Below are 25,963 nucleotides of genomic sequence, written 5' to 3' on the forward strand. Positions count from 1 at the left end.
CCCCTCCTCCTAGTCTATGGATGGATAGGGTGAGGGATGGGGTGAGGGTTTCCCCAACCATCCAGCGGGGACAGGATAAGAGGTGACACACCTGGGGCTCAGGAGAAAGGCTGGAACCTCCCAACCAAGCCCACCCTACAAGAAGGCCACTGAGCCAGAACTCATGATTGGTTCCATCGGCTACTTTATGAAGACTTTTCCTCAGGCTACAGAGAACTGTGTCAGGCCCTCCATGGAGACTAGCCTGTAACCAATTTAACCACAGGGCGGATAGGTGAGCAGCATGTGACACTCGTAGAATAAGGCAGTGTAGTAGGTGACACACAAGGCCACTCAAGCTGTGCTGCTGCTCGATGACCAGAGCTTTTCCAGGCACAGAGGATGAAGGGCTTTCGCTCTCAGAGATTTGTAACGTGAGATCACCAACTGTTTCTTCTCATTGAGAGGCCAAATGTCTCAGGGGTGTGTCCAAGTCCAGGGAATAAGAAGAAAGCTGCATTTCACTTCCAACATTCAAAGCAGGATCCCAAGAATCAGGACAAACACAAAGCATGCGACTAAGCAGGGTCCAGCAAGTCGAGAAACTCCACATGGTCAGATGCAGCCAATAGCTCTGAGGCACGCCTGGACCGGGATGATTTCACAGTTAACCTCACATCTGTGAATTGTCCACGCATCTCTCGATTTGTAACAACGTTTAGCCAAACCATCCAAAGGCCTGAAGGGCTGGCAAGGAAGCTGAAGACCCAGCAACATTCAGAAACAAGGTCCACCCAGCAGAGAAGAGGCTGAAGCAATGAGCTATTGCAGGAAACACAGGGCTGCCTGATGTAAGCAGCAGGCTGCTTCCCTAGCTGAGGATGTAGATAAAGAGGATGGTGAGTGGAGGGAGACAGGCAGGTGCGGGAGAGTCTCCATCCAGGTTGCCAAGGAGTTCCTGAAGTAGAAAGAGGTGTGAGCAAACGCAAAATCTAGTAAGCGAGTTTCCAGAGGGTATAAGTTCTGGTTTTCTACTTGGTAATTTTAAAATGCAGTGGGAGGCCTGCTGTATCCAGTCTGCGCCTGGGCTGCCGGCCTCATTCTGTAGTGTAGGCATCACAATAGATAGTGCTCCATCCATGTCTCTTCACCCCTAAGTGGAAGGACTCCAAGGAAAGGCACACCACAGCTGCTTGGCCCCGAGGGTGGTAGCCTGGGCCAGTGAGATGTCCCCGTGTACGACCATGAGGATGCAGGGTCCCTGAACAACAGGCTGTGTGCTCACACCCACACCTCATGGCTGTGGAGGGGCTGACAGCAGTGGGCTCAGTAGAAGCGTTTCCGGCTGTGGTCCTGCCATTTGTTGTAGAGTATGATCCCAATGACAATGGCGAATACGGAAAACACCAAGGAGAAAAATACAATAAGGAAGAGAGCCAGCCCACTCAGGGGCGTTGGTGGTTCTGTCACTGAGGAAGTAAAAACAACAACAGTAAGGAATGCGGAGCCCACCCTACAGTGGGCCAACAGTCCCTAATTTCTGATGTCCACTTCTGAGGACCCAGACCCCTGACCTCCCTCTTTCCAGGTGGCTCAACTTAAAAATGGAGCAGCAGCCCACCTACTGCTGCCTTGCCTGTAAGAGAACAGATGGGAGGCAGTGCAGGCATTCCTTGTGCCTCACAGGAGCACAGAAGGACTGACAGCTGCAGGTGCCAGTTGTCCCAGACTCTACAGACACTGCAACCTCCTCCCCGAGCACAGGCCACTTCCCAGAATCCCACACTCACTCTCCGGCAGCTTCAGATTGTCCACTGAGGGCAGGAACACGTCTCGATGTAGCTTTTCTTCTTCTGGGGTCCTTACTCCAGTCAGCTCAAACAACTTCAGGGAAATGACATCATGGTTATCTAAAGGAGAACAAAGGGTTACTCCCTTGCCCTCAACAAGAGGGCTTCTGCAGCTCTATCTTGCGTCAAGGCTCTGATATAAGCCTCTCTACCCCATGACAGCAGTGGAAGAAGACCTCTCAGGAAAGTATGGAAACTAACAGAAGGGAGGTGGAACCAAGGCATGGTAATGGGGGCACAAATACAGCAAGCATGTTTTCTCTCATAAGCAGAATGTAGATTTAAATACACAAGTGCAAGGGAGGGACAACCTGGGGGAGGGAAGATCTGCAGGAGGAGCAAGAAGACAGGGTACAGGGGAAGTGAGGATTAGCTAAGGAAATTACATAGTCAATCAAAGTGTCCTGTGAGACCCTCTGATGGTGTATGCCTGCACTTAATTAAAAAAGAAAAAAGCCAAGTGTAGTGGCACAAGCCTGTACTTCTAGCACTGCAAGGCAGAGACAGGAGGACTGGTGCAAACTCAAGGCACTTGGACAACACAGACGCAGGTGAGCCAGGGCAATACACTAAACTCAACAGCATCAACAGCAAAACCCAAACTTCTTTAAAAGTTAAAGCTTCATAATTTCCTTATCTAAAAGAATAAAGAATTGGAGATAGTCTATGTATTCTACTGGTAACTATGCATTGCTTATAGAATTAATTAAAGATAATACTAAAAATAATTAGGGCTAGGGTGATAGATGGTCAGTGGTTAAGAGTGTTTGCTGAGGGCCAGAGTTCAGTTCCCAGCACATATCCCATGACTCCCATCCCATGTAGCTCAAGCTCCAGGGGACCTGGCATCCTCTTCTGGCCTATGCAGGCACCTGCATACACATGTACACACGCGTCTCCTTGTCTGGTTGGTTTTATGAGACAGGCTCTCAGTAGGTAGCATGGGCTGCTGGCCTCAAGCCTGTGACTTTCTAGTCTCGATCTTGTTAATGCTAGGATTATAGGTGTGAGCCCCTGTGCCTAACTCCTCTTTTTTTTTTTTTTTTTTTTTTTGGAGCTGGGGACCGAACCCAGGGCCTTGCGCTTGCTAGGCAAGCGCTCTACTAACTCCTCTTTTTTAAAGTTTTTGTTCTTGTTGGGTTTGGGCTTTTTAAAATTTTGTTAGTTTGAGACAGGGTCTTTTTATGTAGCCCGTGTTGTTCTAGAACTTAGAGATTCACCACTCCTGTCTGCTGAAAGCTGAGACTAAATGGCCTTCAGGCTGTTCCGATCTCTAGGCTTGTAAGGTTTCCTGCTGCAGAAGTAGTGTCAGCTCACTCTTTTTTTTTTTTTTTTTTTTTTTTTTTTGGTTCTTTTTTTCCGGAGCTGGGGACCGAACCCAGGGCCTTGCGCTTCCTAGGCAAGCGCTCTACCACTGAGCTAAATCCCCAACCCAAGTGTCAGCTCACTCTTGATGAAGCTCTGCTCCCTTCAGTGGGGACTGACTTACTTCCTTTGAGGACAGCAGTTGCCAGAGGCCAATTTTTGAGTGTGTTTGTTATCAGAGCATATCCACAGCTCCTTGGTCTGACACAATCTTCAACCTTTGTCTAGAAAATGTTTGTGCTGTTGGAACTAAGTTTAAACTACAGGACAGGATAAAAAGCCAGGGTAGGCCAGGCACAGTATCATGCACGTAATCTCAGCACATGGGAGGCCAAGACAGAAAGAACCAGAGGTTCGAGGCTAGCCTGGACTACACAGCAAGTTCTAGGCCAGCCTGGGCTGCATAGACCCTATCACAATACAAAGTAAAACAAAGAAACAAATAAAATATCAAAGAAGGGCTGGAGAGATGGCTCAGCAGTTAAGAGCACCCGACTGCTCTTCCAGAGGTCATGAGTTCAATTCCCAGCAACCACATGGTGGCTCACAACCATCTGTAAAGAGATCTGATGCCCTCTTCTGGTGTATCTTAAGACAGCTACAGTGTACTTATATATAATAAATAAAATAAATCTTTAAAAAAAAAATATCAAAGAAGCTATGCAGAAAACTGACCTTCCCTTTATTTCCTTTCTTTTTTGAGACGGTGTCACTCTGTAGCTCAGACTGTCCTGACTGTTAGGCTCCTCTTTCTTTTCTTCCTTCCTTTAGGCAGGTCTATATAGCCCTGGCTGTCCTAGAACCCATTATGTTGACCATGCTGGCCTCAAACTCGGAGACCCCCCTACCTTGGCCTCCTCCTCCTCCTTTCTCTTGCCTTTCTGTTCTTCTTTCTTTCAGAACTAATGTTCTACAGTGTAGACATCAGAGCCTGGATCAGATGAGAGCTAGCTGAGCTTTCTCAAGGAGTTCTTGAATTAAAAAACACACACACACACACACACACACAAAACCCAAACAAACAAACCAGACAATGCGGGGTGTGGTGGTGCGTGGCTATAATTCCAGCACATATAAGGTTGAGGCAGGCTACATCACTAGCTCAGGGCATGGGTACAAAGCAAGACTGTCTCAAAACTAAAATAACTAAAATGTGAATAAACCAACAAACAAAAAGCCAACATTAATGACCACAACAAAACTAGACTTCTACAGGTTAGAAGTTTATAAATTTTTAAAAATTGGCTGCCTAGGCCAAAACTAAGTGTGGTGCTGTATGTCAGCCACAGAAGTAAGGAGCTGCAGTGCTGGTGAACTCGGCCCAGCCAGAGGAGGACGAAGACAGTGCACTGTGCATAGGGGGAAGCAGACACCACAGGTCAGAACAGAGCCAGGGCAAGGCTCTCTCCAGCGTGGACCAGTGCAGATGGCACAGTAGACATTTATAGTACCAAGAGCAGCATTATAGTACCAGGAGGAGGCAGATGGCTAGCAGACTTGTACACAAACTTCATTCAAACATCTGAACAGAGAGAGAGAGAGGGAGAGGGTTCGGGGTTGGGGTTGGGGTTGGTTAAGAGGGGGTGACAGAGTCAGGGAGCAGCTTCAAGAAGGGAAGCTAGGCACAGCAGCCAGAGCCGGGAGAGGGGCACAGGCCGGAGAGCTGGGCAGACAGGCGCGCACACTGCTGGAGGGCAGCTCAGGATACAGCTGTCCCAAAGGAGCCTGGGTGGAACTTTGACAGATTCAACAGAAGTGTGCAGCATTCCTAAACCATCTGAGTGGCTTCCCACAGCTCTCTATCTAGCTGTCCTCTGAAGGGCCTCACCAAGTCTGGGGTCCTGACAAAAGGGGTCAACTGAGGCTCAGGAAGAAAGAGCAGTGCAGTACCAGAGAGATCCCCAGTGATGGAGGATGTGCCGAAGTAATAGCCCCGGGGGAGCCGCACCCCAGGCATCTCGATGCAGTCCCTCCACTCATGTCGGCCATCGATGTCCATCATTATCTGAAGCAGAGCAGAGACCAGGGTCAGCCACCGGAGCAGAGGCAGGACACACCACCAGCTGCTCCAAGACGGGACTCACCGTCAGATGCCTCTTGACATAGCGAATCACAAGGAAGGTGTCATAACGGATATTTCGGACAATGGCTGTGCAGCCCCCCAGCTCCGTGGGCCGCCCGTCCCGCTCATGATCATAGCTGAGGGAGCCGTTGTTCACCATGGCTGAGATGTAGGGGAATACCCGCTGGAACACAGGGAGCAGAGAGCAGACAGGAAGAAGACTCAGCACTGCCTGCACTACTGAACCCCCTGCCTCATCTTAAGCAGCCCACCCCCAACAGGACCCACATACAGATGATCATGCACAGGGCGCATGGACTCAGGGAGCACGGACTCCACACTTGATGTTAGTCCACACTCTCCAGACCAGGGTAGACCTGAAGTGGCCCTGCAGGATGCTGGGGTCCACTCTACTCCCAGCGATCACTGTTTGGTACTGCAAAGCAAGTCTCTTCCACATGGATAGCTACTTTTCTCCCCAGCTGCTGCTTGAAAAAAAGGAAAATCATCGCCCAGGTCTCCACTTCAGCCCTAGCCCTCTGCCCAAGTGAAGTGTTTGGCACACAGCAGGCATTCTCAAAAATACGTTTGAGTGGTCAGGGAATCTTTCTAGTCTGGATAGCTCCTTTCTGACCCTAAAATCCTGCCAGTATTTGATGTTAACTGATTCCAGAAAGCACTGCTAGGACAGGCTCTGGGGGGCTTCTCTAGCCACAGCCACTGTTCTTAGTCAAGACGTCCAGCATCCGCACATAACCTCCCCCAAAGATACCAACAGTGAGAGGGCAATGTTTCACATGTAGGAAAACTTAAAAATGTCCATGTTACCTACTTGGGTTCCCACTACTTAAGAGATGCCTTCTCTCCACAGAGCGGTGTAAGCAATTCCTCCTCTAAACTGGTGAGCTAACCATTCCAGAATGATCCCAGTGCAAGTCAATGCAGAGAGGTTGAGTGATGAAGGGGGAAGGGAAGATGAGGCATGCGCTTCTTGGACAAGCTCCACACTGTTCCAGACAGTCAACATGCAAGGTAGAAATGCAGTCAAGACCAAATACTCAGAACTCCTGAGACAACAGCCACATGGACTCTGAGCAGCCAGAAACGTCAGCTGGATGGTGAAAATCAGGGGTGAGCACAGTGAGTCAAGAGCCCAGTACCTGAACTCCTGGGGAATAGCGCCTCTTCTGGGCCTGAGTGGGTCCAGCAGGTTAGTACAAAACAAGATAGGACACAGAACACAGAACACAGGAGACCCAGTCAGAAAGAGACAGCCTTGGGAGAGCTATGACCCTGCTGTGGTAGACGAATTAGCAGCCAAAATCCTCACACAGAATTTCAGGGTCCACAAAGGGCTCCCAGCAAACTCTTGAAGCTCTCACTATATATACAAAGTACCTGCCCAGGTGCCTGCACACTGCTGTGAGGCTGTCCGGCTACCTGATATCAGACTCTCAAGGAGCATACTACAAAGACCTCTCTACTGCATGGAGGGAGGGACCTGGGGCTTTCAGCAGCTTTGTGAAACAAAACATCTTGCATTACCCGAACACAACTGGGTTATGTCTCCCAGACCACTGTATGCCTACAGCACAGAGGGGAAAGAGAAACCAAACAAAACCAGAAAAAAAGTCAACTCTTCCAAATTTGAGATGTCTTGTTGTACTGGCTGGTTTTGTGTGTCAACTTGACACAAGCTGGAGTTATCACAGAAAAGGCGCCTCAGTTGTGGAAATGCCTTCACGAGACCCAGCTGTAAGGCACTTTCTCAACTACTGGACAAGGTGGGAGGACCCAGTTCATTGTTGGTGGTGCCGTCCCTGGGCTGGTGGTCTTGGGTTCTAAAAGAAAGCTGAGCAAGCCAGGGGAAGCAATCCAGTAAGAAACTTCCCTCCATGGCCTCTGCATCAGCTCCTGCTTCCTGACCTGCTTGAGTTCCAGTCCTGACTTCCTTTGGTGATGAACAGCAGTGTGGAAGTGTAAGCTGAATAACCCTTTCCTCCCCAACTTGCTTCTTGGTCATGATGTTTGTGCAGGAATAGAAAACCTGACTAAGACAAATTGGTACCAACATAGTGGGGTATTCCTATGACAACCTGACCATGTTTTGGGGCGGACTGTGGAAGGACTTTGGAACTTTGAGCTAGAAGAGCTATTGGGATGTTAAGAGCTTCTGTAGGAGCTTCGAAGATAATGTTGAGAACAGTGCAGAAGATGGAGGCCTGGCTTGTGAAATTTCAGAGGGAAGATTAAAGACTCTTATCAGGGCCATGTTGTTTTGATTGTGAAGATTCTGTGGTTTTGGTTAGCTGGGGAAGAAGAATCAGTGATTAACAAGATACCAGAACTACTAAAGCAAACCTTTGAGTTACCGTGACTATTGATGCTGGTCAGCTGGAGCTAAGAAATTAGTGGTAATTAAGAAGAGACCAGCATCACTGAGGTGAAATCATCTGGAAAGTGCTTTCTCAGAGCACAAAGAGGCTGTGTTCCAGAGATAGCCAAGGTTGTGCCTCGTGCTGTGGCTTGGTAATGTGTGAGAGTCACCCAGGTGGTACTGGTTTTGAAGGGGTCATGAAGAGCAGCTGAGGCTGGGCACTGTGAGAGGCCATGGAAGGCCACTGGTGAAGGTGCAGCCTCAGTTGCAGTTGATGGCCCAGGACTGAAGGGATCATGCAGAGGACTTGAGGCCTGGCACCATGAAGAGAGCCTGTGAGAGGCTATATTGGTGAAGCCTAGTTGCAATGGAAGACAGCAGCATTTTGGAGACGCCAGTACCATGAGATGACCACCAAGAGCAGCAGCAGCAGTGGAGAACAGGCATCTGGAGCCTAGAAGACAAGGTGTGTGCTACAAAGGGCAGAGCTGGAGAAGTGACTCAAGGCCTTGGAGGAGCCTAGAAGATCGTAAGTGGATCCCAGACATTGAACAGTTAGTTTGATTTTGCTTTTGATTGTGACTCTGCCCTGATAATTTTCTCCCTTAAAGTAAGAAAGTATTTTAGTGGAGCCCACAGTTAAGAGACTTTGCATTGTAAAAAGACTTTGAACTTTAAAATATATTAGATATTTTAAAGGGATTGAAATTTTAATATGTAAAGACTATGGGACTTCTAAAGTTATTTAGATTTTGGGGATCAATAAGAAAGTAAGAGTTGAGGCTTAATAGTGATGTTTGTGTGTCAAGTTCACAAGGGGTCAATTGTACTGGCTGGTTTTGTGTGTCAACTTGACACAAGCTAGAGTTATCACAGAAAAGGAGCCTCAGTTGTAGACATACCCTTTATGAGACCCTGGGTTCTATAAGAAAGCAAGCTGAGCAAGCCAGGGGAAGCAAGCCAGTAAGTAACATCCCTCCATGGCCTCTACATCAGCTCCTGCTTCCTGACCTGCTTGAGTTCCAGTCCTGACTTTCTTTGGTGATGAACAGCAACAAGGAACTGTAAGCTGAATAACCCTTTGTCCCCAACTTGCTTCTTAGTCATGATGTTTGTGTGGAAATAGGAACCCTGACTAGGACACTTGTACTGCTCAGGTCTCAAGATACAGCTCTTGCCCAGAAGACAAAAACTCTACTGTACGAGACCATAAAATTAACTCTAATCCAAAGGGATCATTTGCCCTCTAATTGAGCCTCACGGACATACATCCCAAATAACTGTTGTCACTCTGACCTACAACAGGGAAAGTCTCCGTGGGAGCGCGGCAGCACAAGCTTAGAAAGTCACTGGCCAAGCTTGAGGCTCTTTAGCTTTGCCTCAGCAGATCTCCACAGCTCTCAGCCACCAGCCCTGAGAGAAGCCTCACATGCTCAGCTCAGCCCAGTTCATAGGAGTGTGGGGGAGGGGCTCCCAAAGCATGCACTCCTCTCCTCCTCAGTAAAGCCAACTATGCTAAGAGTCAGTACTGTTTGAAATGCTATGGTCCAGTGGGAAATATTCCACCAGCAATAACTGCTCTGGAAAAAAAGAGGCACTAGCAGCCGGTGAGAGAACTGTGCTCTGGGTGGGGCCCAGGTGGTCAGAAGGACGGATGTAAGAAAGAGACTGGTGGGAGGCAAGGCAGAGCATGTCAGGGCACGTCAGCCTCATGGACCAAGGTAGGGGAGCCCCTCCACCCCCCAGGAGCTTCCCAGCAGTTGTGAATCACCAGCATAACCTATGTGCTACAGGACCCCGAGGGCCATGTAGTCCATCAGTGGATGATTAAGCCACCATAAAGTTACTCTTATGCAACTGTCATTTAGAGCAAGGTAATTGCTAGCGTATTATTAGGTAATTCTCAGAAATGGGTTCTGAGAAAGCTTGTTACTTCAGTGAACAATTAAGGAAAGGAAGGGATTAAAAAGTGCCCTAGGGTCCTCTGATGACCCCTAGATTCGCCTTATTCATCACTTCCAATCACACGATTAACTTAGAATTTTAGAATGCTTAGGACAGCAATCCTTTGGCAAGGCTACCCAACTCTTCCTAAGGCTGGTGTGACAGCAAAAGTCAGGCAGGAAGCTGTGTCCAAGTTGCCCTGGAGGAGCCTTTCATCTGTGTACACATGAGGGTACTCCAGTCAGGGAATTTCGCAGCAGTCTAGAATGGGGCTGGGGTTCACTCTTGGTTTTGTTTCTCTGAGGCATTTGTGCAGCCCTGGCGTCATCAGACCGTGTATCCAAGGGTGACTGAATTCTCTACCTGCACTTCCGAGGTGCTAGGAATAGAACGCTGCCTTTGCCAAGTCCACAGCAGGCTAGGGATCAAACCTAGGGTTTCCTGCCTGCTATGGAAACACTGAGCTACATCCAGGAAGACTGTGACGCACGAAGTGACACTGAGCCCATGACTCCATCGCTTCCATCTGTAGCTTCAGCAGCTCACGCTATGGCAAGGCGGGCGTCTCATGCCTGATTTCAGAGTCCCCAAAATAAGGAATTCCCACCTATTGTCCAAGTGAATACTGACTATAGCACAGGAAAAGCTTCCAAACCTTGTACCACTGGAACCACTCATATTTTTTTTTTTAAAAGATGCTCTGAAGCATTTGCTCATTAACAAGATACTCAGGATTCTTCCTTGGACCCCTCCCACTCTCAGGACCACCCCACTCTCAGGACCCTCCCATTCTCAGGACCCTCCCACTCTCAGGACCCTCCCATTCTCAGGACCCTCCCACTCTCAGGATCCTCCTACTCTTTGGACCTTTCCCACTCTTGGGAGTTTCCTCACTTTTCTTAATAAGTCAACTTCTGCTTTAGAGAGAGATGGTAGGGGAGCTGGAGTGTAGCTTAGATGGTAGGATGCTTGCCTGGCATGCACAAGGCCTTGGGTTGGGTGCTCAACCCCACATAAAACTGAGCATGACTGCATATGCCACAGTCCACAGTCATCCTTGGTTACATAGAAAACTCTAGGCTAACTCCCTGTCTCCCCTAACATACCCCCAAAAAGATACTCATGAACTTTTGGTGTTGTGGATTCTAAGAGTGTACAGGTCCAAAGCACATAGGGTGGATGCCTAACAGAAAAGCGCATGGAGGGTCTGCCTCTGGAAGCTGAGGCTGGGTCCTAATCATCCCACACTACCACAGCTGCACACCTTCGCAATGTGTGACCTCTACGTCATATCCTTATTGGAATACGTGGAGATGCTGTGTAGAGGTTACAGGGTTAACCATGGGAAGAAGAGATGGGTGGACAACTTGGCACAGTGCCTGTCATTCAGGAGGAAGTCAACAAAACTACAGTCAATTAACAGTTGAATAAATGAATTTTTACATTAAATGTTGTTCAAAGCCAAACATGCATGATCTAGGGGAGTAATCTCCTTGGCTCACATAGACCAGGAAATTGTCTAGAAACATTTGGGAATTAATAGGCTCAGTCTCTTCCTCTTTTTAAAAAGTTGCACTTTAAATATGTTCAAATGCAATGAAAAGGTCATCTATGACACCGAGATACCAGAAGGTGAAGAAGTGTCTAACTTCCTAAAATAAAGCACACTTGAATATTCTTAGCAAACAGGGAAAGTCACTTCTCGGTTCAGAATCTTGGGTGGAAAGCCTGTAGTGCCAGATCTCCAAGTTCATCAACTGGCACAAGATAGCCACTCTTCCAGGGCAGTGCTTCCCAACCTAAGCCTGCTACGAACTGCCGAGCTGTGCTCCCAAAACTCTGCGATGGGAAGCACGGGGTGGGGAGAGGAGAGGAGAGACAAGAGAAGGCTACACAGCAGCTACTGTCAAGCTGGCTGCCAATCAATCTAGAAGGGTGAGTAACAGCGGTGGCGTTTAAGAGGTCATGTTTTCAGTCCTCTCAGTCCTGTGAGCCAGCAACACCATCTTCCTTACGGAATCACTTCATTTATTTACTTAGCAGGAAGAGGGCAGAGGACAACTGGAGGGAGCTGCTTCTTCTCTCCTTTCACCTTTTGGGTCCTGGAGGTCAAACTCACTTGGTGACAGGCACCTTTGAGCCAGTGTCCTCGTGGTAGGAGAGAACATTGGTATTCAGGAATGTACTTAAGGCATGAAACCAAGTGGCTGAGCTCCAGAGCCTTGTCTCAGTCGTAGTGTGTGTGACACTAGTAACCCATCATATTCTTGAAGGAAGTCTCAGCAAGTATGGTGGGTACCTATGACCCCAGGACTGCCACAGTTACAGACCAAGATACAAAGTAAGACCCCATCCATTTTAAAATCCTTAAAAAAAAAAAAGTCAGGTATGTAAACAGCATGCTTAGGAACTCTAAAGCACAAAGACATCTGACATCTGAGGATGGTTCCAGATTAAAGACTAAGAGTAGGCAGCGATATGGCTCAATGGGGAAAGGAGCTTGCTGCCAAGCCTGACAACTAGAGTTTGAGCCCTGGGACCCACAGGGTGGAAGGAGAGAACCAATTCTAACAACTGTCCTCTGATCTCTACACGTATGCACTCCGCCATACACAAAATAAATGAGAACACATGCTCTAATGGCTCAACAAATGTCCATGGGCCTTGGGTTTTCTTCTGCTAAAGGACTCAGAGGAGCACTAAGGACACCCGAGTGAGGCCTGAAGACTAGCAGCAGTGAACTCACCATTTATAACTCCTCTGTTTTGACCACTAAGCTGGGAACAGACCTTGCTTTTTTAGGAAAAACACACAGGTATTTGACTAAGGAGGCAACGTTTAACAATTACTCTTCACTAGCTGAGGAGAAGAAAATGCTCCCATGTGAGCAAGTGCGGTTATGCCAGGACATAAAGGACACAGGCTGGGGGCACAGTGACACACGACTATAATCCCAGCTACTCAAGAGGCTGAGGCAGGAAGAGCACCTAGGACCAGAAGTTTGATACCAGCCTGGGTAGTATCAGTAGATCAGTAACGGATTACCAATCTATAGATCTGAGACTTTTATCAGAATCTGAATCTGACATTCATGCTCTTAGGCTCCCAGTCTCGTAGTTATGTCTTTAGACAGTTGCTGAATGGGATGACATTTTCTTTGTAAAAAGAGGCCTATACACATTCGTCTTTTTTCCTGCTCCGTGGTAACAGAACAAATGGCTCCTCCACTAGGTGCTGCTAGGAGGGGGCCTCCTCCTGAGAAGTACACGTGAGCCCTCAGATAGGGGATGCAGTGCTTGCCACAGCCTCTGGCTGCACCTGTCCCTTTTGTAGGCCCTACAGGCCCTACAATGCTCTTCAGCTAGCCCTTCATGCAGGAACAGAAAGGACCCCAAGTACCTGAGCAGAAGTCATGCTCCTCAGAGCAGGCAATAATCAAAGCTGAGACACATGACTGTATGAGCGCCAAACCCATCAGTCTCCTGCTAGGTGACTCTGACCTCCTCTCTTGGCTCCTCAAAGGTTATGGGAAAACCAGGTCCCCAAATGATGCTTATACACTTGGGCATCATCATTATCTAAGAAACTTTTAAAAAAGGAGTCCCGTCTAAGTGTTACAACAAGAAAACTTAAGAAGTCAGAGTTCTTTGAACAAGATTTCCCTAGACGGTGGTAGAACACGCCTCAGAAGGCAGAGGCAGACGGATCTCTAAGTTAGAGGTCAACCTGGTCTACAGAGCAAATTCCAGGACAGCTAGGGCTACATGGAGAAACCCTGTCTCAGAGAGAGGGGAGGGGAGAGGGGAGAGGGGGGAGGGGGAGAGGGGAGGGGGGAGAAGAGAGAGGGGAGAGGGGAGAGGGGAGGAGAGGGGAAAGGGGAGACAGAGACAGAAAGAGACATAGGCCAGAAATAAAAATACCAAGTGAGATTAGTTTATCAAGAAAAGGACTAAGGGAACACAAAGTGTGCACATGTGTGTAGGTCTGTGGTGTTCATGTGTGTGGGTATGTTAGGGACTGAGCTCTCCACTTTCTGGACATGAGTTCTATCACTATTTCCTCAACTTGAAATGTGTTTTTTAAGAAATTAGAGTTCATTTTCTTCCAGTTAAAAGGAGGAAACCAATATATAAGGAGAGAGCCTGGACCACAACGTCCAGGCTCACCTGATCAAGGCAGACTGGGGAGCTGTTCCCCTCACTCTTGGCTGCCTCTCCCTCCCATGCGTGAAGATCAAATGTGTCACAGACAAAACGACGGCCTAGCCTGCAACAGCTTTGCTCTTCTGTGTGGTCATTCTGAAAGTTCCTTGCCACTAGACTCTGGCTTCAACTGAACAAAGACATCTGTACTACCAAGTTCCTCCAAGTGTTCACCAACATCTGGGTTCACAGGAAAAACATGGCCTTCAGTGGACGGGCTCCTAGGGCCAAAAGCCTATGGACTCATCTTTCAACCACGTCTAAATCAGCAGCAACAAAGAGATATCGTCCATGTACCACTTGATCCACCCAAAGTGGGTTCCGGTATGTGATAATTAAAGTGATTATCATAACATCAGAACATTTTTTTTTCTTTTCTTTTTCGGAGCTGGGGACCGAACCCAGGGCCTTGCACTTGCTAGGCAAGCGCTCTACCACTGAGCTAAATCCCCAACCCCAACATCAGAACATTTTTTTTTTTAAGATTTATTCATTTATTATATATAAGTACACTGTAGCTGTCTTCAGATACACCAGAAGAGGGCATCGGATCTCTTTACAGATGGTTATGAGCCACCATGTGGTTGCTGGGAATTGAACTCATGACCTCTGGAAGAGCAGTCGGGTGCTCTTAACCGCTGAGCCATCTCTCCAGCCCCCATCAGAACATTTTTAACCACTCCCTAACTCTGTGCTCACTGGCAGTTACCCTTCACCTCCCTATTTGAGAGTCCCAGCTCTGGACAACTCCTGTCTACCTTATCTCTATAGATCTGACCATATTTCATAGGTACAAGCTCACGAGATAAGCATGACTCTCTTATGACCCTCTGGGCACAATGTACAAGCCTTTCATACAAACTTTTATTTCCCTCGGCTACACATACACAAGTGGATTCACCGGATTAGAGAATCTCTTTAGCAGTCAGAAGAAATGCCTGCTTTCCAACTGTATCATTTTACATCCCCACAAGTATCAGTGGGTTCCAAATGACCGCCACATCTCTGAACTTGTGCTCTGTTGCTGTGAGGATTTCACTGTGGTCTCATCTGTGATTCTCTAAGTTAATGACGTAGAACATCGGTTCATGTTAATTGGCCATCCATTTATCTTCTTCACATAAACTCTACTCAGCCCACGTGCCTATTATTGTATTGGCTTGTCTTTTATTAACTTGTAGTTGGCCGTTCTTTATATAGCAAGCAATGGATTTCTACTAAGGTTTGGATAGATTTTCCTCCACTCTACAGGTGATCCTACTTTCTTGGTATGCCCAGTGTTGGGCTCTTGTGCACATGAGGCAAATACTCTTCTGAGAGACAACACCAGCCCTACTCCTGACAGTATGCTTTGAAGCACTTAGATTATTACTTTAAAAAATTAATTTTAGGGGTTGGGGATTTAGCTCAGTGGTTAGAGCACTTGCCTAGGAAGCACAAGGCCCTGGGTTCAGTCCCCAGCTCCGAAAAAAAGAACCAAAAAAAAAAAATTAATTTTAGAGCTGAGCATAGTGGTGCATGGGAGACAGAGGCAGGCAGATCTCTGAGTTAGAAGAAGACAGCCTAGTCTGCAAAGTGAGTTCCAGGATAGCCAGGGCTACACATAGAAACCCTGTCTTGAAAAACCAAAAAAGAAAAAGAGAAATGTAGGTATCTGCGTGGTCTTCCTGCATGCATGTCTGTGCACCACATGCATCCAACAGATGTCAGAAGAGGGCACAAGCTGCATAAGTAGTTATGGACAGTTGTGAGCCACCATGTGGGTACAGGAACTGAACCTGGGTCCTCTATAAGGCCTGGTGCTTTTAACTGCTGAGCCAGCTCTCCAGCCCCAGGTTCTTCCTTCTGGTGAAGTCCAGTTTCCCTGTGCTTCTTTTTGTCATTTCTGCTTTTGTTACCAAATCTAAGAAGCTGAAGTCCCAGAGGCAGAGATTCTAGAGCCAGCTCTGTGACCTGTGTGACCCCACTCAGCTCTGCAGACTTCCTTCTGCTCTTCAGTCTTACTCACAGGGCAAAGACGCTAACAGTTGAAACAAAGAGTTGCTACAAGTAAATAACAAACAATGCCCTGCACCCTTGTATGAGTAAGCAGAGTAAACCACACCATTGAGAAAGTACATCTGAGCTTATCCTCTGAGACGGCCCCAGTTGGTTGGGAGTGGACTAAACAGAAGCTCAAAGAACTTGAAATCACATATACGAAAATACCTAATGTCTCTTCTCTCTAGAAAGAAATCAATGGACAGGGAATGAGTGAATGGATTCTAGCACCAAAAGGGTAAGCTTCAGGACAGGGAGACCCTACAAAGGCTGTGGCCTTGAACAACACAGCTTCTCTAGTCTGTTCATTCACTGGGAAAGAGGAGTCACACTGTAAATGATCTAACAGCCCAACTAACAAGCACTCGGGCACACAGCCTCAGTGTGGCTAGTGTGCCTAAGAGGGATGCAAACAAACAGGAACACTGAAGCTCATGCAATGTGGGACACAGCGAGGCGTTGGCTGCCTTTCTCCTAGCCTCTGTATGAAGATCTGTACTTCCTATCTTCCCTGTCCCTTCCCAGAATGCCTTAGTACATGCCTTCCCTCTCCATGGACCACTGGCTCCTTATCCTTCAGACTTCAATTTAAATGCCTTGTCCTGGAGAAAGGCTCCATTACTGCTGCCCCACCAAGGACAGCCCACTGTGTCCTCTCAAAGGACCCCCAGAGTCTCCAGAAATCTTCACACTACAGAACACAGAGGTGATGCTGGTCTTGCCCCGGCATCTAGCAAGGGTCTGATGGGCCTAAAACAACAAGGAGCCAGAGGAAACAGAGACACAGTTCTAACTGATCCACAACAGAAGGTTACTCACCTAACCCAGGTCTCACTTTTCCAGCTCCTCTAAAAGTGACCTCGGGAGATTCTGACTGCCACATCTGAGTGTGGTACACACAGTAGTCACTGTCACATTTTGCATGTGTTTCTGATAAGTCTTTGTGGGGAGTGAGTGGTCTCCATCCCCAACCCAGCCCTGCCTTCTGAAGGGTACCCAGGACAGCTTGTCAGCAGCTTTCGACCACCTCAGGGCAGCGCCACAGGAAAGGAGGATACAGTCCTTGCCAGTAGAAGGCAGTACTGAAGAACCTCAGAGATAGTTAATGTCTCTGCACTGTCTAGACACTGGGCTCCATCAGGATGCTTAGATCTGAGGCAGGTACGGTGGCCCCATTCACAAGCCTAGGACTCAGAAGGCTGAGGACGAAGAGCTCAGGTAACTCCAGGCCAGCCTGGGCTACATAGTGAGGCCTTATTATTATAAATAAGTGTATCAGTTTCATCAACTTCTGTTACTCAACCCTTTCTTGTAAGAGATGGGAACTGCTGCTGGAGAAGATAAAGATGCTGGCAACGCAGGGCAAGTGGTAGGAGAGTCCACAGTGATGCTTCAAGTCTGGAGCACCCATCTTTCCCCTTGCTCTGGCCTCAACCCAGAAGCCAAGACAGCACCACTCAACCCCAGAGGCTGCCTTACAGCAATGCATGAGAAGCTGCTGGCACAACAGGAAAACACCCAGTGTGACCAACAGCTGTCCCTGAAGGAGAGCACCCAGTGTCCATAAGTAGTTATGGACAGTTGTGAGCCACCATGTGGGTACAGGAACTGAACCTGGGTCCTCTATAAGGCCTGGTGCTTTTAACTGCCGAGCCAGCTCTCCAGCCCCAGGTTCTTCCTTTTGGTGAAGCCCAGTTTCCCTGTGCTTCTTTTTGTCATTTCTGCTTTTGTTACCAAATCTAAGAAGCTAAAATCCCAGAGGCAGAGATTTTCTCTCTAGGAAAAGAAAAAGAAAAAAGAAAAAAGAAAACTGCCAAGAACATCATCCTCTGAAGGTCAATGGGAACCTCACTGTCTCTCACATTCCCTCCTGTACTCTGCTCCTAGGGGAAGGGCTATGGTCAGTAGACATGCCCTAGCTCTGACACTTGCCATTACCTCGTGCTGCTTCTCCTCATTGGGATAGGTGTCTACAAACACCCCCAGCCCCACAAATTTGTCCATGTTTCCAAACACAGGCCCTAGAGAGAGAGAACAGATGATGAACAATGACATACAGCCAAGAGCAGACAAAGGGAGAGGATCTTACACGGCAGAGCACAGGGTGATATTCAAACAGCTCCAGGTATTTCCTGAGATGAGTACACACACATGAAAGCACCCAGCAAGGGACCTACATCCGGGTCCATGAGCAGGTATGGAAGCTTGCTGCTAAGGCAGGAAAAGGGGAGGCTACTTTAACCTTGTTAGCACTCTACTCCAAACAGGTTGCTAAGGCTCCCCTATCTACAGAATCCTGCTTCACAAACACTTGGTGACAATTATGCCCCCAAGAGAGAACTGAATTCCCAAGTTCTACCTCTTGCAAGAGACCAGGTCAAATCAGGTTCAGCCTGCCATCTACTTGGAGCACCGGCTCCAACAGCAGCAAGGACAACAGAGAATTCTCTCTTGACTCGTGCTGAGATCTGTAAGTGCATATGTGCCCAGAAGAAACTAGCACACCAGCCTCCAGTGTTCCGGGAGAGTGCATTCAGCCAGCCAGTGGCCAGACTTCACAGGAAAACCCAGGAGGAATCAACAAGCAAGGACTCACCCAAGGATGAGCCAAGTTCAGACTGCTTAGGACTCAGACCCTACTCTACAATAGGTTAATATTCATTCACAGATACCACGGGAGAGGGAAAACTTGAAGGAAAGGCCTGTCTCAAAAAGAGGAGACAGGAATAAATAGGCCTGCTACACCCATGTGGGTGCAACCCAGGGTCCCTAATACCTGGCTGCATTCGGTCCTTTGTGTACCAGATTGCCAAGCCGTCTCCATGCAGATTCTTCTTCCCTTGGCCGTGGATCTTGAAGTGCACCTGCAGTTCCCAGTCTTTCAGGAAACATGGCTGATATGAGGAAGACAGGTGTAAGACAGGAACATCAACCAGAAGCCCATAAAACCCTCAGAAGTGGTCTAGACTTAGAAAGCGGCTTTGGTAACACACTCAAAGCTAAAATGAAATCTGAGACTTGGAAAGTACTCTGTCAAAAAACTAGAGGCAGGGTCACTCAACTGTTTAAGGGACTCTGTATAAGAGGCAGACAAACCACCCAATTATCTTCTCATCTTCCGGCAGAAACAGGAATCTGGAAAAGGCACATCAATTTGCTGTGATCCTTCATCTACCCGGAAGTACAACTGGATAAAGGTGATTGAACTAATACCTGTTTGCAACTTAAGGTTATTTTTCTGACAGAAAGACTCTAAAAAGTGGGGCTTCCAAGAAAAGTCAAAATCTCATTTGTTTAAAAAAATAAAAATAAAGAAAGCTAAGTCCTACACAGAGGTTTCCGGAGATAATTAGCAGATGTTATTGAAGAACTCTAATTAGCTAAAGCTGGAATTCAGCCAAGCTGAGGGGCAAGCCTGAGTTCCCAGGAGAACAGAAGAGTAGAGTAAGTTACGTCCCCCAACCTTTGTGCCATGGCTAGGAAGGATAAATGTGCCAGAGGCAAACACTAGCTTCTTCTGGGACAGCCTCTTGGGGCTGGGGATATTAGGAGAGAGGTGTCATTCAGACTTCTGAGTTTTGTAATTGTATGCCAAAATCTTATAAAAAGGGAGGTGATGAGAGGCTGGCTAAGTGTGTGACATAGTTGTAGTGTTTCCAGGAGAAACGGGGTGAGTAGTCTGGGGAGGCATCCAGTTAAACTCTGCTGTGAAGAAAGAAAGGAAGGGTTGGCTGGGCTCTGCCAAAGGCTTTCCAAATAGATTGTTCTGGGCCTTGAGCAACACACTGCTTCATCATGTTCAGTTTTTCGTTTTTAATTTCTGGGACATCAGCCAAAAGACCTGGTGTTAGGAGTAGAGAGTCACAGTGGAAAGGGGGTGGACGCTTTCTCACTTAGCAGGGAGCCCTGGTGTCTCCAACAGTCTGCTCTATTCTGTCTTTCCATGTTGAGTTATCTCGCTGCTGTTACATTTAGCTTTCAGGACAAGCTCAAAGCTGTCCTGTAGACGGCAGGTAGTACAATGGCCCTGCAAAAAGGGCAGGCCCAAGAAGCCCACACTAAGTCAACAGGTAGTTGCAGCTAATTCTTGACCATGGGTATCATCTATACGGTTTTGCTCCTGGTGATTTTTTTTTTTTTTTTTTGGCTCATGGTAATTTTTAAGAGTGGCTCTGAAATTTCACTGCATGTTTGAAATCCCAATAGCTAAATCAATAGTGGTGGCTCACACGTTTAATCTCAGCATTAGAGAGGCAGGGGCAGGTAGATCTCTGAGTTCAAAGCCAGCCTGGTCTCTACAGAGCACGTTCTAGGACAGCCATGGCTACACCGAGACAGCCTGTTGCAAAAAAAAACAAAAAGAAACAAAAGAGGAACAAAAAAGAAAGAAAAGAGAGTATGGTGAACAAACTGCTCCAAGAAAGAGAAAAAGAAAGAGAAAAGAAAAATAGGAAAGAAACCTAATGAGTAAGTTGTGCCCTATTCTAACTCAATCAGCATCCTGGAGTAGACCCCAGACATAACTCCAGTGGAAGCCAAATCTGAGAAGTGCTTGCTCAAACCATGCATCTTAAAACAGTTCCTTGGTTCATTCTGTTGAGAACATAGGTATCGGAGACTTTTTTTTTTTTTTTTTTTTTTTTTTGAGCTGGGGACCGAACCCAGGGCTTTGCACTTGCTAGGCAAGCGCCCTACCGCTGAGCTAAATCCCCAACCCCGGTATCGGAGACTCTTATATTAAGGTATTAAGCCATGTATCATTCAATAACCCACAAGAGCCCTTCAGTAAAACCAGACGTGTATGTGTGTAAGAACAGCATGCATTTCCATACCCACTGTAGCAAACTGTAGTCTTTCATGCCCCATCTGGTTATACTCTGAGGACTCAGATTGGTAAGTTAAGCAGGTATTACAGGTGGAGATCTGCCCAGAGCTCTCCAAGCTGGACTTAGATCCATCAGTTATCTTCTCCCACGACCCACACTGAGCTCAGTACTACAGCCTAGGTTCCTTTACAACTCTTGGATAGAAAGAAATGAACAGGGAAGAGACACAGTCCCTTTTATGAGATCGGCTCAAAGCATCTACAGCTAATGAGAAAAACCACAGTAAAGTGTAAGATTTTCGCACCCTCATTCACAGGAGTCCAGGAGAAAAAAACACCAAGGATGGCAAAGTCATCCCTGACAGTGACCTGGTTGTGCACGGTCAGCAAGGACCGGGAACCTGACACCTGCAGTCACAGTGCAGCAGTGCCAGGTGCTCCTTCCTGCCATCATTCCTCGAGGAAGAGGAGGAAGCTAGAAAGGGTCCAGAGGACAAGCAAAATGACTGTCATGGCTCAAAGTGACTTTCATACGAAGCAGAAACAAACTCTTGACTAAAACAAGGGAAAGCCACTAGGATTATGGGTGGGACAAATGCACTTTGGAATCCTTTTTAATACTCACTTAAGTGTCTACCAGCAGTGTCTGTCCCACTATGTAGCCCAGGCTGCCACTGAGTTTCTGGGCTTAACTGATCCCCCTACCTTAGACCCCCAAGTAATTTGAACTACAGATGTATAGCACCATATCCAGAGTAGAGAGGTAAGGCAGAAGGATCATAGGTTTGAGGGTAGCCTGGGCTATTAAGTTCAAGAACAGCCTAGGTTACATGCTAAGAAATAAATATATAACAATAACAGCAAAAAGCCAAAAGTTTTCTGTCTAACAAAGTAATTAAGTAAGATTTAAGCTATTAAACTCCAAAGTGTGGTATTTCAGGGTAAGGAGAAAATGAATGATTTGTTCTAACTATAGGGCAATTGAGAAATATCTGATTTCTATATTATGAAGTTCACCGTTATCTGTAAAGACTTTTAGTTTCTTTTTAACGATTTATTTATTTTTAACTTTATATGCATTGGTGTTCTGCCTGCATGTATGTTGTGTGTGGGAGCTGAATGACCTGGAACTGGAGTTGCAGATAGTTGTGAGCCACCTTGTGGGTGCTGGGAATTGAACCCAGGTCTCCAGAAGAGCAGACAATGGTCTTAACTACTGAGTCACCTCTCCAGCCCTCTAAAGACTTTTAATATCTTTAGAAGATGGGACACTGGGAAAAGACAAAATAACGTCGAAGTTATTCTGGACTTTTTAGGACACTGAGGGTCCTAGCACAGGAAGCCTCTTACCACCCGGTTCCACAAGGCACCCTGTTTACTTTGCATATCTGGAGTGAGGCGGATATACTGCGTCATCACCATGGCGTTGCCCATCAGGTTCCACAGCGAAGAACTGCTTGTTCCCACACCTATGGGGAGAGAAATATCAGCTTATATTTACCATCAATTGGTTCACAAAGTCAGACTCCGCCCCCTAAAAAAAACAACAAAAAAACAAAACAAAACAAACAAACAAACAAAAAAACTGGAGCCATTATCTTTCCTCTAGTCTTCATGAATAAATGGTTTTTTTTTCTTTCTGTTTTTTTGTTGTTTGTTTGTTTTTTGTTTTTTGTTTTTTCCGGAGCTGGGGACCAAACCCAGGACCTTGCGCTTGCTAGGCAAGCGCTCTACCACTGAGCCAAATCCCCAACCCTTTTTTTTCTTTCTGAAATGGGGGTTGGGGGGTCTCAATATTCTGCCTCAGCCTCCTGAATTCCTGGAACCCCAGGTGCCTGCCGTCACACCAAACTTCCTTTAGCTAAGTCCTTCAGCTTTAGAAGATTCCAATGTACCCTTGGGCTGTCACAGTAACAATAGTTGAGACCTATATGTGTAGGTGAACTTTAGCAAGAATTTTGTCATTTATATCAAAAGAAAATGATCCTGAAAAGCCCATGAGCTTAATCATATTCTTTTAAAAACCAATCTTTCAAGTGTGAAGTCGATTGTCCCCAAGTCCCTTAGCCTAAGTATCTCCAGGGTGAAAAACTCATTTAACATCTAAGTATCAGCAGGGACCAACACTAAGGAGGTACTATGCACAACATGTGAAACAAGGACATCCTAATAACAGTGCATAGCTTTCTGCAGTTTGAATTCTTATTTCCTGCACCCCTATCCACAGCTCCCCGAGAAAAACAAACTTGTATTAAGCTACAGCTACACTAATTTCTCTTCTTTGTAGACAACTATGTCAATTTTCTGACACAGAGCTGTGCTTAGAGACCTAGAAATCCCTGAAGAGAGCAATGCTAACCAGCCTCTTTCATCATCAGGGCTCGCGGCCTGGGCAGGAGCAGGTGTTCTAACCAGCAAACAGACTTTTTTCCCCCACTCCTGTCTCAATCCGACCGAGTTCTACCAGGGTTCTTTCTCATGTTTTTATTTCCAGAGCAGCCACCGCTCCATCCCGGACACAGGCTCATCACTAATGGTCCTCAACCATCCCTCGTTTTTCTCAGTTCTCTCTCCCCATATTTCTGTCCAACTCCAAACACCCCTTCCTCCAAGCCTGACACTGGTGACATCTGAGAGCCCTACTCAGACCTACTAGAAACTTCTAGCGCTCGGAAAGGGGCGGAGGTGGGGGGCGGACCCCTGTCCTTGGGACCTGTGGCTCTTCAAAGGAGCGGAGATCCTCGGGGCGCCCCCTCCCACCCGGTGACTACGACCCCCGAACTCAATCCCGGCTAGGTCCCCAAGCCCTCCCTGCGCGACCACCTCACCCCGGGCGCCTCACCCTGGTAGGGCTTCGACAGCGAGTGCTCCCGTTTCAAGTATTCCACCGCTTGACCCGCCCTGACATGCAGCGGCCCCGGCCCAGACCCAGACCCCAACAGAAGGAGAAAGAGCAAAAGCCTGGCCCCGTCCCGAGCCCACGCGCGCCGCCGCCACCGCTGCCACCAGGAGGGTCTTGGAGCCGCCGCCATCTTTCCCACCGCCGGCCCTTCATCAAAAAGCCCGCCCCGTGGCCCAACCCATTGGCCTGCGGAACCACCGGCCCGACCTCCCATTGGTTCCTGGAGAGTCCCCGCCCCCGCAGGTGAGTATCCCACCGATTGGCTGGCTAGTAGCAGTTGCCTTGCCAACCCAGGCAAGGGGCGTTGCCGAATGTCCAGACACTCTGCTTTTGAACCAGGCTTCACCAGGCCTGCTAGTAATGGTGAATCTTACTTTGTTTCTGCGTTCTATAGTAAATTTAAAGCGATAAAACATTTTTTTTTCCCGATCGTCACTGTCATTTGAACCTACCTGACCTCCAAGCTAGCAGTCAAGAGGGCATATAAGTAAAAAGAAAAATAGACAAATCCACAAATAAAATGAGTGGAAGGAACTGAAGACTAGTTGTGTTGGTAAAGAACTGGACTTACAATGTCAGGGAGCATTAGGTCATCCCGGCACTCTGGAGACAGAGGCAGGAAGGTGGGGAGTTCAAACCCAACACAGTGAGTTAGGGAGTGACCTAAGTAAGTCGTTAAAATGAAACGGCTGGCTCCTGGGTGGTGGTGGTCCATGGATTGAATCCCAATGCTTGGAGGCAAAGGTATGTTAATCTCTTGAGTTCGAGGCTAGCCTGGTCTACAGAGAAAGTTCCAGGATAGCCAAGGCTACTCAGAGAAACCTTGTCTCTCAAACAAACAGCCAAACCAAACCAAATAAACAAGCAAACAGCTGGCAAATTATAAAACATATAAAGGACAGCCGGGGTTACCTGCTAGGTTGATGAGCACTGTCAACCAACATCACATGATGACACTTATAGAAATTAAATATTTGTCAAGGTGTGGAAAAATTGAAAACACACAATCCATTTTCCTCCTATAGCCTCCTTCAAGCCACCACAACCATCTTCCAACATGCTTCATCTAGTTATCAGTCAACCCTCTAATGGTTTGCCATCATCCTTAGGACGTGGACACATGAAGCTCTCAACATCTGTCCCTGTCCCTCTGCTGTAGCCAAATTGCCCAGTATTGAGGTTTGGTCTCTTGCTATGTATAGTAATGCTAAATTCTATACAAAAAGGCTATTCTTGGGGTTACAACCTTTTGTTCCTTGTTCCTTGATTTAAAACGACTGGCTAAATAAAATTGGCTACAGCCCATTACAAGAGGGACTAGAGGTAGGTGGGTTTTGCGTTACTTAGTTGGGGGTCGAGAAGAGAGAGGAGGGAGGAGAGACCAGGAGGAAGAAGGGAGAAGAAGAAGCCTCCGTGAGGGGAGATGGACCATGAGCACGTGGCCAGGAGAAATGGCAAGTATCTGGGGTGCACCTCTGGGGAGGTAGCCAGGCCAGCAGTTAGAAGAGAAGACTAAGGGTTACCCCCAGTAATTGTCAAAGCCAAATAAAGTGACCATAGTCTGAGTCTCATTTACTTGTAAGCTGGTCGGGGATAAGCTTAAATTGGTTGTACTACAGCCCAGAGTCCATATCTCAGTAAGTTCCAGCTTCCTGCCTGATTGCTCACTGCTTTCAGAAAATTAGCTTCTTCTTAACTACTTCCTCCTGGAGGCCTTCCTTGACTCCCTCAGGCCAGAGCTTGTGTGAATTGCTGAGCTCTGACTCTGATCCACAGATATCTACAAAGTTCTTATCAGACTTGGGTCTATGTCTTCCCAGTAGACACGGCCAAAGTTAACTCTCTTCTGAACGTGAGTAAATCTGACAGAGAAACAAGGCATGAGCTCGCCTCAGAGAAGATAAACTCTTGGAAGACGTCAAAGATATCGATCTTTTACAAACTTCACCCAAAATAGATGCATGGTGACAGGACTTTATGTCATTCCCTTACCATAAAACCATTCAGGGCCCGCAGTGGCCATAGAGTAAAACTCGGTCACCCTAGTGTGACCATCAAAGCCCTTTATAAACTGATCAGATCAATCTGTTCACATGTCCTTTACGATGGGTGTCACTGGAGTGATATAACTCAACTAATTGATTCTGCATGTCTCCTACCAGGAATGCGGCTCACGGGCCTCAGGCAGCCTCTCTTACTCATTTCCTTTTTTTTTAAGATTTTATTTATTATATATGAGTACACTGTCACTCTCTTCAGACACACCAAAACAGACCATCAGATCCCATTAGATGGTTGTGAGCCACCATGTGGTTGCTGGGATTTGAACTCAGGACCTCTAGAAGAGCAGTCAGTGCTCTTAACCCCTGAGCCATCTTTCCAGCCCTCTTATTTCCTATATCAGGCCCTATCCACTT

General features: G+C 47.3%; 1 protein-coding gene across 6 annotated transcripts; it reads right to left on the reverse strand.

Moving 5' to 3' along the window:
* Positions 1-167: 167 nt before the first annotated feature.
* On the reverse strand, positions 168-23,700 carry Lman2l (lectin, mannose-binding 2-like). 6 transcript variants are annotated; one of them, XM_087565152.1, is made up of 9 exons: positions 23,487-23,700; positions 22,024-22,113; positions 18,596-18,713; positions 17,758-17,840; positions 6,417-6,449; positions 5,279-5,440; positions 5,085-5,199; positions 1,770-1,889; positions 168-1,448 (listed from the first exon to the last, which is right to left on the reverse strand). In XM_087565152.1, the coding sequence occupies exons 3-9, from the start codon at positions 18,603-18,605 to the stop codon at positions 1,306-1,308; spliced, it is 666 nt and encodes a 221-aa protein (XP_087421278.1). In that variant the 5' UTR covers positions 18,606-18,713; positions 22,024-22,113; positions 23,487-23,700; the 3' UTR covers positions 168-1,305. The 6 variants fall into 6 exon arrangements, with proteins under 6 accessions (XP_087421278.1, XP_087421277.1, XP_087421279.1 ...); XM_087565151.1 differs by having other exon boundaries at positions 21,995-22,113; XM_087565153.1 differs by lacking the exon at positions 6,417-6,449.
* Positions 23,701-25,963: the final 2,263 nt, after the last annotated feature.

The sequence above is a fragment of the Rattus norvegicus genome, chromosome 9, assembly GCF_021556685.1.
Source record: "Rattus norvegicus strain SHRSP/BbbUtx chromosome 9, alternate assembly SHRSP_T2T, whole genome shotgun sequence".
Classification (NCBI taxonomy): domain Eukaryota; kingdom Metazoa; phylum Chordata; class Mammalia; order Rodentia; family Muridae; genus Rattus; species Rattus norvegicus.

Excerpts from the sequence above, each read along its gene's own strand:
- Lman2l (XM_087565151.1), bottom strand. The coding sequence starts at position 23,676 with ATGGCGGCGGCTCCAAGACCCTCCTGGTGGCAGCGGTGGCGGCGGCGC. Across the intron at positions 5,441-6,416 it reads GCTATTCCCCAGGAGTTCAG|CGGGTATTCCCCTACATCTC; the intron begins GTACTGGGCTCT and ends CCTGTGTTCCAG. Across the intron at positions 1,449-1,769 it reads CAATCTGAAGCTGCCGGAGA|TGACAGAACCACCAACGCCC; the intron begins GTGAGTGTGGGA and ends TTACTTCCTCAG.